Source organism: Pocillopora verrucosa, chromosome 12 (assembly GCF_036669915.1).
Source record: "Pocillopora verrucosa isolate sample1 chromosome 12, ASM3666991v2, whole genome shotgun sequence".
Classification (NCBI taxonomy): domain Eukaryota; kingdom Metazoa; phylum Cnidaria; class Anthozoa; order Scleractinia; family Pocilloporidae; genus Pocillopora; species Pocillopora verrucosa.
In genome coordinates, this window is record NC_089323.1 from 1,895,615 (window position 1) to 1,910,256 (window position 14,642).

General features: G+C 35.8%; 1 protein-coding gene and 1 pseudogene across 1 annotated transcript; both read left to right on the forward strand.

Moving 5' to 3' along the window:
* Positions 1 to 76: 76 nt before the first annotated feature.
* LOC131781629 (protein zyg-11 homolog B) lies at positions 77 to 11,489 on the forward strand. Its single transcript, XM_059098326.2, has 17 exons — positions 77 to 1,260; positions 1,789 to 1,929; positions 2,585 to 2,643; positions 2,823 to 2,894; positions 3,395 to 3,449; positions 3,750 to 3,803; positions 4,168 to 4,281; positions 5,161 to 5,208; positions 5,406 to 5,447; positions 6,149 to 6,197; positions 6,796 to 6,866; positions 7,899 to 7,961; positions 8,555 to 8,622; positions 9,042 to 9,171; positions 9,712 to 9,764; positions 10,217 to 10,311; positions 11,148 to 11,489. The coding sequence occupies exons 1-17, from the start codon at positions 319 to 321 to the stop codon at positions 11,300 to 11,302; spliced, it is 2,211 nt and encodes a 736-aa protein (XP_058954309.2). The 5' UTR covers positions 77 to 318; the 3' UTR covers positions 11,303 to 11,489.
* A 560-nt stretch (positions 11,490 to 12,049) lies between these two features.
* Positions 12,050 to 13,090, forward strand: LOC136277367 (uncharacterized; annotated as a pseudogene).
* Positions 13,091 to 14,642: the final 1,552 nt, after the last annotated feature.

A 14,642-nucleotide genomic window follows, 5' to 3' on the forward strand; every position in this document is an offset into this window, starting at 1 on the left:
CGATACACACTCGGACTTGATCGGATTACTTCGGAGATTGACTTGAGTGGTTACCAAGTTAAAAACAAAACGAAAGTAGTGTTTTGAGTAGAATATATTACTTTTGACTAAAATGGTTTGGCAAAGTTGTTACACTATTGTTTCGATTTTCTGTGTACTTACATCTTTTCTCTCGACGGAGCGGCATGATTGAAGATCAAGATGCAAGGAAGGAGCGTCAAAGAAATGGAGGAACTTAAACTGCTTTTACTGCACGTGTAATAGAGATTAAGTGCAACTTTCTTCTGAGTTCCTTGAATTGTGAAACACCGTCTTGACATGAGCACGGTTTCACCAGCTTCTCTTGAAGAAATATGCCTGAGCTTTATCAGTGCTAACATTGAAGATTTATGCCACAAAGATGTTAAAGGTGTCCAGTTCGACGAGGTTTCTTTTCAAAAACTTAGTTTTATTTCTCCGTTATTTCTCCCCGAACAACTGACAGACAATATTATGAGATGTCTCTCATGTGATGGAATACTGACAGATAGGACAGCATCTCTATTTGTTGATCCGAGGAGTTGTAGAATCAGAAAGTTCTACCTCAGGAAATGTCAGCTGAGTTTTTCAATGCTGAAACTACTCCTTGGAAAACATAAAGTTGTGAAACTAGACTTAACTGGAACAAAAACGTTGCCCTCGCCGTCTTTATTTTATCAACTGCTGAATGGAATGTCATCGACAGTGAGGGAGTTAAATTTGAGCTGCACATCATTTGTCTTGGACTTTGCTGCCATGAAGCCACTAAACTGTTTGACCCATTTGGATGTGAGCCATTGCTCTCTTATAAACGACCACTTGATGACAGTTGCTGCACAGAATTTGGATTGTTTACAACATATTAATATCTCTAACACTGCGATAAGACATGTCTCTTCATTCGGGAAACTAAGAGGTCAACTGAAGACATTAATCGCTTTTAACACATCAATAGCACGAACAAAACCTGCGGAGTTTAAGGACTTTGCATTATTACAGAAGCTTGATATTTCAAGAAGTTTTCATAGTAATTTGCGCTACGATGGGACAATTGATGAAATGCTTACAGACCAATGTATGATGCCAAACCTGGTCTCTTTGGATGTTTCAGGTGTTTCCACAGTAACAGCAGATGCTTTGCAGTCATTTCTTTTTTCTCATCCTAAACTCCAGTTCCTTGGCCTTTGTTTTACATCACTGAAATTACAAGAACATCTAGAAAGAATTTCTCCTTCTATTAAGGTAGAAATATCATGATAATAATATAATAAACTAATGATATGTAACAGTGAAAATATTTCATTGTTATGAACCAGAATGGTGGAAATCCTTAAAGCTTGCAGGAGATATTTGGCAATTTTCATAAAATGCCTTCAGAGTTTCATATTGTTAAGGGACTTGATGTGAAGTCCATACTCAAACTGAGTGGCCCATCTTGCTGCAGTTCACCCCCATTTACTCAGCATGAAGCAACTTAGAGGGTTACTATACTCCCTCCTTGGATAGGAGCTAGTATAGATCCCAGTCTATCATAAGATTACCTACATCAGGTTCTTTCCAAAGTGTTGCAACAGAGTTGGTCACTATACTTATGTGCAGTACAAATTGATTTTGTGCTAACATAAGGGATATGTGACTTGGCTGTATAATATTTAGCGTAATTTTCTGAAATCTTTTCATCCATCAACTGCTCTTTATACGAGCTTCTTCTTATACTATTTGCATCATAAAAGTCAACAACTGAATTAAATGTGGCATATCTTTCATCAGATCACGGGTGAAGCTACGGAGAAACAGATCCTTTCTTCATTACAAATGTACCCAGACAGAGCTGATTACATGAGAGAAGCTCTGCGTGGATTGTTTCGAATCAGCAATGATTGGACAGCAAGAAAACCACAATTTCTAGAGGTACACAATGAAATGGCTCAGTTAATTAACTTAAGGTTTGTTTGATTCCTTTCAGCTCTAAGAGTGATCATCTTATAAATTTTAAAAAAAGGTTCTAAACCTATATTCATTTTAAACTATAGTTTCATGATTTATGATCATAGCAATGTCGATATTTAAGCTCACTGACTTAATAACCACAAACCGCTTTTTCATTAAACATAGAAATTGCAGAATTCTCTTCATGCAGCCCAGAATTTGCCAACTACAGTTCAAAGGCTTGAGGAATTTTCTTTTCATTCCTATTGCTATATTTCTGATGAAAACCCTGCAGAAGTGAAAAAAATTCATTTGAGAATGCTATTTCTTAATATTTTTCTTTGTCAAAGGGGAAACTCTTACTTATATGATGCTTTGAAAGCCTTGGGGTTTAACCCTTTAACTCCCAAGATCTGTTTGTCAATTCTCCCTTCCAGTTACTAGACATTTCCTTGTAAATTGATTATGAGAATTTGGTGTTCAATCGAGGTAATAAACTGTATCTGATAAGTTTGAGTATTCTCGCTACTTGTTTGCTGTGTAGTGTATGAATACTATAGGGAGAAGGTACACTGTAATCACCTCTGGGAGTTAAAGGGTTAAATATATTTAATTTTTTTAAATTTCATTTACACAGCTTGTTCTTACTCCAATGGAAAAACATCCGGATGATCTTAACATTCAAATGGCAGCTACGTAAGTTAATATTCACTAAGATTCTTGTATAGTTATGACAATCATTCAAAATAAAACAATTTTGTTTATTAAAAAAAAAATTTCCCCAAAAATTTGATTATTGTTTTCAAATCAAAGTTTTGACCCTAGTGTATAAATGTGACTATTAAATAACATTTTGAATGTTCTTTTCAATTCAGAGCTTGTGTATTTAACATTATCAGAGAAAGAGGAAGAGAAGCAGACCCACAAGTGCATCCTCGTTTCTTAAGGTAAAATTATTACTGGATACATGATTCAATGTAGTTAAAACACTTTTGAAACAATATTAGAGGGTAGGTGTTGTCAAAAAACAAAATATAGCAGTACTCATCTGGGCAACCAGGTGGTTACCATGGTGATAAAGCCACAGCCCTCCTTCATGTACCCGTCAACACAACACCAAAAAACCAGAGTATGGAATGGTTACTTACTTAAAAGTTGGCAGAGGTGGGAGAAGGGAAGGGGGGGAGGGAAGGGGAGAAGTGCAAACCCTCCATGCCCCCCCTGCTACACCTCATTGGTTAAACTACTGCCTTAACAACCTGAGGTAGAAAGGTGGTTAATTTTCAATTTTGTTGTTTGATTAATTAAAAGTTATCAATTAGTCAGAATCTTTTTATTAAAAGTTAATATGCACTTAATGTAAGTTATGCCCGAACATGCACACTCTGATGACAGAATGATTCAGTGTGCATGATTATCTTTCATTGTCTTCTGTTTGTTTTTTCAGTAAAGTTGCATCTTTGGTTCTATTAACAATGAGAACCTTCTTAGTCAAGCATCAGGTAAGAATTTGCTTTATTTATTATAAATGAATCAAGACAAACAGTAGTCTACCACCAAGACTCTCTATTATATGTTCTGATTCTGCTTGATCTTATGTCAAAATGATAGAAGGATAATGAAACATCAGAAAATAACAAGAGTATAATTAATTAATGTATTCATTGACTGAGCAGAAGGAACAGACAAGGAATTCTTACACAGCCCTATGCCAATATTTTCTAGGTCTGCCTAGCCCAACACATACAATCACTCACTGTTTGTCAAGAGCACTACCTCTTTTTTGTTCTTTCCTTAATTAGCTTTTGAGGAACTGTCTGTTAATTTTGGAGTCACGACAAGTTCTCAAAAAAGCAGTAAGTAGAAATGATTCAAATATTGTAAATAATCTATAATTAATCCTTTAAACCCTAAGAGTGACTAGCATTAAATTTCTCCCCACAATATCACCCCTGAATCACACATTAAGGTCATGAGAATAAGGGAAATGATCATCAGCATAAGAAGCTTTTGATTGGTAAACAAATTCTCCTTGTCAGCACCTTAGGAAATGTATAGAGAACAGTATGGAGAATGTACTTACTGATTTTAGGGTGTAAAGGGTAAAACAGCTCCAGCGTGTTGAAGGAATCGCGGCTCTGAAAATTTAGGGCAGTAACTGTCGTGAGATGTATGTTACAAAGTGAGGTAGGAAGCGATAACTTGATTTTTGTGTTGCAGACATTCAACTATTTTGAAGCATCACTCTTAGCTATGGACTCTCTGTGCGACTTCCCTGGTGACCAGGATATTTCTCAGCTTGCTACAAAGCTATGTGCAATTCTGTCTGCTAAGGTATCACCATACTCATAAATCCTCTTATTTAGATTCTTTCCTCAATTGGACACTCAAATGTTTAAAAAAAATGAAAAAATACCATAAAATTTACAAATCATTATCAGTATCTGAACATCTGCACACCTACCCCTCCCCTAACCCAACATTAACTTAAATTTGACTGACTCAGTTGACTGTTGTTGGGTTATGAGGGGGGAGGGGAGGGTAGGTGCACAGTTGCAAAGGTACTGACATTGATCCAAACTTTCAGTAGCATTTCCCCTTGAAAAAGCTCTTCCTTTCAATTAGTGCCTGTAAACATTTTAAATAATGAGGGCTTCTCCTGCTTGAATATACACTTCCTCCTCCCCCCCCCCCCTCTCTCTCTTTCTTTCTTTTTATTGTTAAGTTTCCCTGTTCACTGAACCAGTTAACTCTTTAATTCTTAGAAGTGAGTATCATATAACTTCTCCCTATAATATCCATGCATTGTCCAGCTAACAGGTAATGAGAATATTCAAACTTATCAGGTAGAAGTTCTTTATCTTGATCTTACACCAAATTCCTGTATCTAATTTACAAGGAAATGGGAAGCAGCTAGAGGAGAGAATAAAAACAATCAGTTCTTTGAGTCTGTGAAGACATGCATTTCTGGAAAATTATTTTAATTACTAAAACTATTAATTGGGTCTGTATTAAAACTCCTGGATCAGCTTCGAATGTTAATACTTCAAGTCAGTTTTTGGACAAATGTCATACTATTGGCATTATATCTGTTCACAGTTAAGGAAGAAAATCCTTTAAATATTGACTAAACTTCGTCAGATTCCCTGCTCTAATTTGAAGTAAGTATCTGGGTTACTAATTAAAGGCTTTGCTAATTCCACACCTGTGCAGCTGACCACACAAGAAACACTTGCTCTTGGCTCGGAGAAAAACATTATGGTAAGAGACATAACATATTAATCTATACATTTATCTAAATCAATTTTAAATTCATTTAATTAGCAATTATTATTAATCAAAGCAGCATCTTTTTGCCATGGTAACCAGTTATTTAAATATCTCAAGTTGTGATTAATTAAATGTTCTCCCAAAATATAAACTGTATCTTTACTGATCAATTCATTTTAAAATTATAGACCATGTTTAATATTGTTCAAGAAAAGATCAGTGCAAGTCAGGTATGGATCAGATAGAATTTACAACACTAATGGAATGATTTCATTCTACAAATGTTATTTTTTTTTAATGGAGCAAGCAGATTAACCCTTAAACGCCCAAAAGTGATTAAAATGTAACTTCTCCCTACAATATCCATACACTATCCAGCTAGTAGGGTAATAAGAATACTCAAACTAATATCAGGTATAAGCTGTCACCTTGATCTAACATTAAATTCTTATAACTTGTTTACAAGGAAATGTGTAGCAGCTAGAGGGGAGAATTAACAATCTGATCTTGGGAGTTAAAGCTGGGTTATTACTTTTACAGTTTATAGCTGCATGATATTGTGGGTTGCCTTTCAGGTCCAATAGCAGAATTTTTTTTCAGTATAAAAGATTTGATCATTACAATAAAGGAATATAATACAAAGCTAGTGCATTTTCTACAAATAGAAAACATGGGAAAGCAAAGACTAACATTTTTTTAAGGTTACTCTGACTGTGAATTCAAATTAGCTGCTTTCATTGTAATTAATTTCTACCTACTGCCATTCGTAACATGTCATATTTCCTGGTTTTCTTTATCTCAGTTGGCTTGCGATAATTTTACCCAAGATTTTTATTAACATGTCCCTTTAAGAAACTGTTCTCAATTTTTTCATCATCAATAATTATTAATGATATTTTAAATTGTTTGATGGGGTCCTTTTTTTTTTTAGGAGGATTTCACATTGAGTTTGGCACTTACTGTTCTATGGAACTTAACTGGTATGCAATGTTTTAATAAGTTTGCAAAATTGTACTTTGGAAAGAGAATGATTTACAGTGCAAAAAAGTTTGCATTTAAATGACTTTCAATGTGGTATGACAGGAATGACACAACCTGTTCAGGTCTTTGAATGATGCACATAGCTGGTAAAGCTGAACCCAGGGTAATTTAGCAATGAAAGTATTTCGTCATTCACTCTGACAAAGGGCTAATGCTTGAAAGGTCAGCTTTGAAACTCTTTACAGTGGCCAATTTAGGTTAACAACTCAGTTGAAATAGTAAATTCCCACATTTTCTTTTAATTAGAAACTTACCCCCTTCATTTGAGCTAAATTCAGTTTTGAACCAAGGAGGGATTTGGAGAAATGCTTGTCCAAGTAGATAGGATGTTAGCTTGTTGCAAGTTACCCAACCACTCCACCTTCTCCAGTCATTTTTTTAGCTTTTCCTGATAGTTTTCCTGAGTCATTATACAAGTTTAATGTCTTTCCCTAGAATACAATACAATGACCCTTGCCAGAGGTCACAACCAGGAGTAAGGCTACTTCCATGAGCTGTCCAGATAAAGAAAAATTAGTTTCTTTCTATCATTCACAGATGAGACACCTAGCACTTGTTTTCTGTTTGTTGAGAAAGGAGGTTTACAATTGATAGCACAAGGCCTGAAGGTATAAATTAAAGAACAATCTTTTCCAGAAACTTTCAAATAAACTAAAAAAAAACTGTTAGGGGTGGTAGAGTGGTTTAGGGTGCTGGACGTGTAATCTGCTGGTCCCTGGTTCAGGTCCTCCACATTCATTGGATTTGCTCTTTGTCGCCCCGATTTCTACTTCTCAGCTGTGCTGCATAAATAGCCAACTGGTCTGCCTCCTGCCAGTCGGGATTTTCAAGCACTCAAGTTTATTTGAAATATTTGTTTTTCTCTCTCAATGTAAAGTATTGCCATTTTAACTTCCTCATCTTAAGAGCACCATCAGACTGTGTAAGCTTGTGAAATGTGCCATGATCCAAATCAGTAGCATTTGACTTTATCATCATGAGAAAAACAATACTAACAGTTACTTTTGATTACAATAATTATTAGTCACAATGACCGATGCCAAATTTTATGCAATTTTTGATAGGAGTCAGCTCCTTGACCATTTATCTCTTTCTTTCCTCTAAAACATCACTGAACAGATTTTTTGAAGAATACCTCAACATTGTCAATCACATGCTGTCAAATAGCAACAGCACAACAAAGTTACAGTGTTGTTAAGTAAATACGTTTGAGGTTTCAGAGCTCCCACACACCCGGCATTGATAAACCAGGGATCAGACCAGATTGGGCCACAGATTGGATCGTGGATCAAAAAAAAAAGTTTTGAAAAGTAAAAAATAAAATCATTCATAAAATAATGATACTTAAAAAATAAGAGCAAAAAACCCAAAATAGGTTAATTGAAATTAGAAATGTTTCTTGATAAGCCAAAATAAAGTCTGCTTGACCTAATGGAGCATAGGCCCTACTGGAAGTTTGTGTCAGTAATCCGTTATCCAATCTGGTCCAATCCAGATTTTATCAACACTGCTGCCACCCACCTAACCAGGTGCTAACCATATGTATAGTGTTTCCAAATATAGTATGGTCTTATTTCTTATGGTGCATTTACAGTTAACAATTTTATATTTAATATGATGTATTACAAAAACAACTCTAGGTGTTCAGAGAAGGAAGCCAAGAGAAAAATGTCATTATCAAAAAGAAGCTTCTCGGAACACTGGTAAGCCAATAAGAACAGCTTATTAATTGAAAGAGAATCAAGCCTTTTAACCACAGGTCTACTACAAGGATAAACAATTGTGCTCTTAGGGCAGCAATGATCCCAGACATATGGTGCCAGAGATAAGATTTATAATGAGTCTTCTGTGATGGACAGTTAAAAAACAAATAGAAATAGAAGCTTGGTATCATTTATAATTACCAGGAAAGAAAAGGAAATAACAGAGCATTTAATAACATTTCATGCTTTAGTCAATCTCACTTTAACTTAGGAACCTAAGAAATAACAAATGAAAACCTCAACTTTCTGCATGACCACTAGCTGAACTCAGGCTGCCAATTTGACAACCTTTGACCCTTGGCCAAAAACGTTTGCCACTTGCCATGGCTTCCAAAGTGGTTGCAGCTTAGAGTAGTGCCACAATTTTTCCTAACAATTATGAGGCCTCACTTAAAGATTGAGAATCAAATGTGCCTTTGGGGTTTTTTTTCCCAGATTGCTGAAAATTACTTAACAACTACAAACAGCAATCATTCAATGGTCCAAAGCATTGAGATTAAATTCATTTTGATCCTCATTGTTTTGTGTTTTAGAACAATATAGCTGAGATTCCAAGTCTGAGGCATTTACTCATCACAGATGAATTCATGAATCTTTTAGGGTAATGTTTTTTTTTTGGTTGACAAATGGTGTTTAAAAATAGGTAACAGGAATATTCAGTTTGTTTGCAACAAATTAAGGTGGCTCTGAATCTACAGGTCAAGTGATTTCTCAAAGCTTTGCAACAAGATCAAATTCAACAAGTGAGACTGAAAGGCACATGAAACTAGTTAAAAATTAAGCTAATAAGTGTTTTTAAGAGTACAAGGCTGTTGAAGTAGTGCTGATACATTAGAAATGTTTTAACTTGTGTAGTATTAGTATTAGTTCAGAGCATTTAATCAAAATTGTTCTTTGAGGAAACAAATGAAAATGCGTTTGTTATTAATCCAACAACTGATAATTATTATTAGTTGATGAAAAAGAGAATCAGTCTTAAACCATGGATCTTAAGTGAAGTTCCATTCTCATCATGTGCAGGTCTCTCCTGGATGATGGGCTTCTCCAGTTGTCCTATTTTTGTGGTGGAATTCTGTCCAATGTTATGCTGGAGTGGTCTGATGATAGAGAGCATCTGTCACACAGCAAACAGTACATGCTTCACCGGTTGGTAGGTATTCATTTGGCAGTCTTACATTGGGGCAGGGTTGCAAGTTAACAGTAGGCTTTGAGTACCCTTATATAACAAATTCATCTTTGGGTTGACATTTTTTTAAGGTTTTTTTTTTAATATAAGGCAAGGCTGAGCAAATTTTATAGACAGTTACTTTGAAAATAAGAAAGTTATTACTTCATTCTCATGTACAAGTATATCTAAATGTTATTTCTAGAAAAGTGAGGAAATTTTGCACATTTTGCTCATTTTTAGGAGGGACTAGAATGGAGCAATTGAAGAAAAATTAGGGAGATGGGGATGGGGACATGATCTAAAAACAACACCTCCGGGTGTAAAAATTTCCATAAATTTCCTGAGGTGTTGAAAGGAGAACTTGTTTAACAATAAGGAGCCTCTTTAATTGGCGATCAATTCCTTTATTCTTGTGGATAATGTGTGATTGGGAGGCAACATTGTAAGGAGAAATTAGATGGTAATCACTCTTGTGACATCAACAGTGTTCAGGTAAAAATGTTGCGTTTTTCTCTTTATCAGGAACAAGCTGTGAAAAGTTGGGAATTTCCTGCAGACCAGCTTGTTGCCTATAGGTTTGTTTGACTATCTTTTTGCAAGGTTATCTTTATCAAATACTGGTTGTTTTTTATCTTTTCACAAATAGTACAAAGAGAACAAAATTGCAGGAGCCATAAGACGAGTGCAGTTTGTAGTCTTTGAAATTGAAAATTTACAAGTGCTTATTTCAACCAAACTGCATGAGGAATCATGTTGTTACCTAATTAATAATTGACGATAAAAAATTATTTCAGAAGGTCCAGTTGGGTGAATTTTGACAGTGCACACACTATTTTTAATTTGCACCCATGTTGCATGAAAAATGCACCTGTTTTCAGCCAATTAGATGCACATAATTTTTTTAAGTATATTACTAACAGATCAAAAATTGATTCTTACAGTCTCCTCTGTGGCATTAGTTTAAACATTGTTGAGGTTTGTGTACAGTTAATGTTAAAATTGTTATCATTTTCCTATTTTCTGTTAGGTCATTCAAACCTTTTGTCACACTCCTCCAGTGTGCTTTGCCTGCTGTACAGATGTGGGCTTTGTGGGCAATCGTACATGTCTGCACCAGAAATGGTAAGTACCTCTTGATCCCAAATTGTTTGAACAGTGGCCTGGCTAATAAACAACTCAGACAGGATGATGCATTTGATTTTTGTGAGGCTGAACTTAGATGGAAACCTCTATATGACCCCATTGATTGTGCTGACATAAATCCATATCCCCCTTCCCATTCATTCCTTTCTATGCAGGCCAGGCAGGGTACCTTGAAGTTTGCTCAATTGCTCTTGTAATACATAGCAAGCAAATTTAGCAATGATCATCCTACAATTCTTGCCTGATGTACACTCAAGATTTAGAAGCTGGTCTTGTTATGTTTATGGTAGACAACTGTCACAATTTATTGAATTTGGGACACAAACTTGCACACCTTTCTCATATGAACATGGAAAAGTTTAACCCTTTGACCTGCAGTTTCTCCTTACAATATCACCCCTGAGTCACACATAAAGGTCATGAGAAGAAAGGAAATGATCAACAACAAAAGAAGCTCTTGATTTTTATACCAATTCTCCTTGTCAGCACCTTTGGTTACATGTCTTGCATTAGACAAACTTGAAAACTTTTGGCAAAATTTTTCGAGATTTGTAATCTGTGATGTAGTCCCATTTTGAAGATGACTTACTCATGGTAATGTGTCAATCAGGCCCTGATTGTTCGAAATTTGGATAACTCTATCCACTGGAGAAATCTCTATCTGGTGGATAACGCAGTATGTTTTGCTATCATTTATCCCCTGGATAACGATTTATCGTAGCTGTTGGATAGTGTTGTCCACCCTTTATACAACTTGGCCCAAGAGCAATATCAACAGACAATCAACTCATCACAAATCTAATCTTGTTTTTCAGAAAAACGTTATGCCCCTCTTCTTTTTGATGGGGAAATCCTGGATATTGTTCAGAGGGTCTTAAAAACATCACATGATGGAGTCAGAGAGCTGGCACAGAAGCTTTTAAATACTGTGGCCAATTTTGAGTCAAGTCAGAGAACGATTAACTCTTAACTCTTTTGAAGAGACCTTCAATGACAACCTTATAATATTTGACTAAGATTAAGTTTATTTTTTGTAGCTTAAAAGCGGTATTGTCAATAAAATATTTTCCTCAATTGCCTTGGGCAGGTCTATGTGAAATTTTTACAGGCAGGATTTATGTACAGTAGAATAAATAAATTTTAGGGTGCTGACCTTGGTTACAGTTTTGTTTTATTTGTTGTATTCAAACCTAGCTTTTGGTGATCTCTTTTGGCCTCTGACATGCCATTTTTTTAAATTCTAATTAGTAATTTAATGGCCTTAGATTTGGTTTATATCACTTGAATTCATATTTTAAGATGGTAAGTTCACAGTTACAAAGGATGTCTTAATGGCATTAGGAGAATCATTATTGTTTCAAAAATTGCTATATTCTACATTCCAAGAAAAAAACTGTCTCCACATTCCAACTTCTTTCAGTTTGAGAGGGAATATCATGGTTATATGGTTGCCACAGTCATAGGATTTTGAAATTCCCTGACTTTTCCCTGAAAAAGGCAAAATTTCCCTGACTAGCTGAATTAACAATTTCACAAGCTAATCCTGACCTCCAACCTCCACTCACAGCACTCCTCTCCACCCGTAACTTTAGGTCAATCCCGCTCTTGTAGAAATAATTATTCCTTCAGAATTAAAGGTCTCTCTGTTAAGATTCAGAACCACTTCTGTCAGTATCTTGCATTTCAAATTAACTTAGGAAGCTTTTTCAGCCTGGTAATGTCTAAAATATTTGAAGTTATTTCATCTTTGGAGGCAGGCTCTGGAATAGGAGGTGGTGCTTTACACCCTTGGGATGTTTCAGAGTTGAAGAGTCCCTGATCACAAACAGAAGTTCCTTTTGATATTCCTTTTGATAAAGGGCAGAGAAAAAGTCATGTGCAAGCAATAGCTAACAGAGTAATTGAGTGGTCTCAGGAGAACAGGGTCCAACTAAATGCCAATAAGTGCAAAGAACTTGGGATCTCCTTTGCTAAAGAACAAAGAGTCTTTGATCCCGTCATCATAGAAGGAAAGGAGGTAGAGTTAGTCACTAGCACAAAGCTACTAGGCCTTACAATTTATAGCAAACGATCTAACATGGAATGACCATGTAACTGAGATAACCAAAAAGGCTAGCAAGAGACTCTATTTCCTGACTCAGTTAAAGAGAGTGGGAGTTCCGAACAAGATCTAGCACTGTTCTATGTATCGTGCATGAGATATGTTATTGATTATGCAGCACCTGTCTTTTTTAACGGTCTCCCCCAGTACTTCTAGAAAGAGCTGGTACGGCTTGAGAAAAGAGCAATATCAATAATAACCTCAGGAAAGTGCAACTCGGCAATAGAGGTGGTTAACACCCATTTTGGAGTATAAGTACATAATATGTAGTAGGCTTTTTGATAACATTGTCTGTGATCCAAACCATAAATTGAAGGTGCTTCTTCCACCAGACCATGACAACTCACACAATAACCTAAGAGGACAGCACTTCTTCAATATGCCAAACCTTTGCACAAACAGAACAAGTAATACTTTTATATATGCAATGTTGAAACAGTCCAGGCTGTAGTTTTATCCTACTTATATTCATCCTTTATATTTTAACATATTTCAATATGAATATGTTATATATAATTTTTTATTATTATCTTAAAAATCAGTTTTTGATTTATTTTCTAGGATTCATTTGTAATTTTCAAGTATTGTAAAGTTTTTGTAAATAATTGTGTAATTCAGCCTTTGGCTGTGATGCATTTTTAATAAACTATCTATCTATCTTTATCTAAATCTATCTTGACTTCCTGGCCATAGTTGGTCCATGATGACCATCAGAAATCACAGGATGTTGTGGAGCTAAGCAGTACTTTCCTCTGTATTGCTGGGTAGCCATGAACTAGTTATTCCACTAAATAGTCCACGGCAGATCAAGAAATATCATTTTCAAAAGTAACAGCTCTGTGGCAGCTGTGGCTGTTGATTTGTTGAAGTTCCTGCCATTGATCATCAGTAAGGTATTTGAAGTCTGCTTCACTGAAAACTTCAATGAGAGTGTTGTTGACTGACAGTGACAAGTAGTTAATGTGTGGTTGATCTGGTATGTTGCTCAGTGATGCTGATCTGTGGAATGGCCATTGTTTGGGGAGAGAGCTTACATGGTTCCTGATGATACAAAAGAGGACAAACCATTATCCTTCTACTATGTTGCTGTGTACACTCAAAAACCTAAATGTGCCACAACTGCAGGAAGCAGGATTTTCATAAAGAAACAAAGAAGCAGAATAGTTGCATAAAGTGACAGGAAAATATTCCCCACCTCTGAATAAAAATACATTTGAGGTCATTAAAATTAAGTCAGAGAATTCTACAGATTAGCTGGAAAATTATCATTTCTCTATTGCTCAATGATCTTTCTTGTGAAATTTACTTAGTTTGAAAAGTGTAAAGTGACCACGTCCATAGGATGGGGTACCTGTCCGTTTACAGCTACTACCCCTTGCCCCCACTCTACTCTACCCTCCAAGCTTCTTGTAGCCATTTTATGAAGTTTTTATTGTTTTCTGGTGTTAATTTATGCAGACTACACAAAAGAGATTGCAATGGCATGGTCTTTATTGTGGTGGCTTCTACCATGGTGACTGCAAGAGGGATAACTAACAAAACTTGCAGGGGGAAAACTTAGGACAAACTGAAACAGCACAAGGCTGGGTTCTCAAAAAAATTGAAGGGAGCCCAGTGCTCTGAAATTGTGAAATCCAGGGTGCCCAGCATATGCTTCTGATGGAAAAAACAACCTCCTAGTTGCCCAAGAGCAAGAGCAAGGTGCCAGGGGTCACCAGGTGCTACAAGAGCCCAGCCCTGCAGGTCCAAAATTGGAAAAAGAAATTTATTTTCTCTCACTGAATAGAAAAACAAACACATCAAAATGTGGTAAGAACAGCAGTAACGCACTCCACTCTGCCCTGTGTACCACATTTTGATGTCGTCTGTGATCTATTACTAAACAGACCTACAGCAGTGTGGAATCTATTTGTTAACCCCTCAACTCCCAGACCAAATTTGCAATTCCCCTCACTGTCAACCATACAATTCTTATAATGTTAGTTCAGAGAATTTTGTACTGGATCAACTAATTATTTCCAAATTGATATTTTTCTTTATTCTCATTACTTATCTGTTTGATATTGTATTGATATTGTAAGGAGAAATTCTGTCTTGGTCACTCATAAGAGTTTAAGGGTTAAAGAGTGACTGACAGTAAAATGGTGTCCTTACATGTTGCTAAGCAACACAGAAAAGTTGCAATGTAACAATCAAAACTGTTGTACTA

Bases quoted from the DNA above. Each gene is read 5' to 3' on its own strand.
- LOC131781629 (XM_059098326.2), top strand. From the start codon at position 319: ATGAGCACGGTTTCACCAGCTTCTCTTGAAGAAATATGCCTGAGCTTT. The intron at 3,804-4,167 runs GTAAGTAGAAAT...TTTGTGTTGCAG, and splicing joins GACAAGTTCTCAAAAAAGCA to ACATTCAACTATTTTGAAGC. The intron at 5,209-5,405 runs GTAAGAGACATA...TTAAAATTATAG, and splicing joins GCTCGGAGAAAAACATTATG to ACCATGTTTAATATTGTTCA.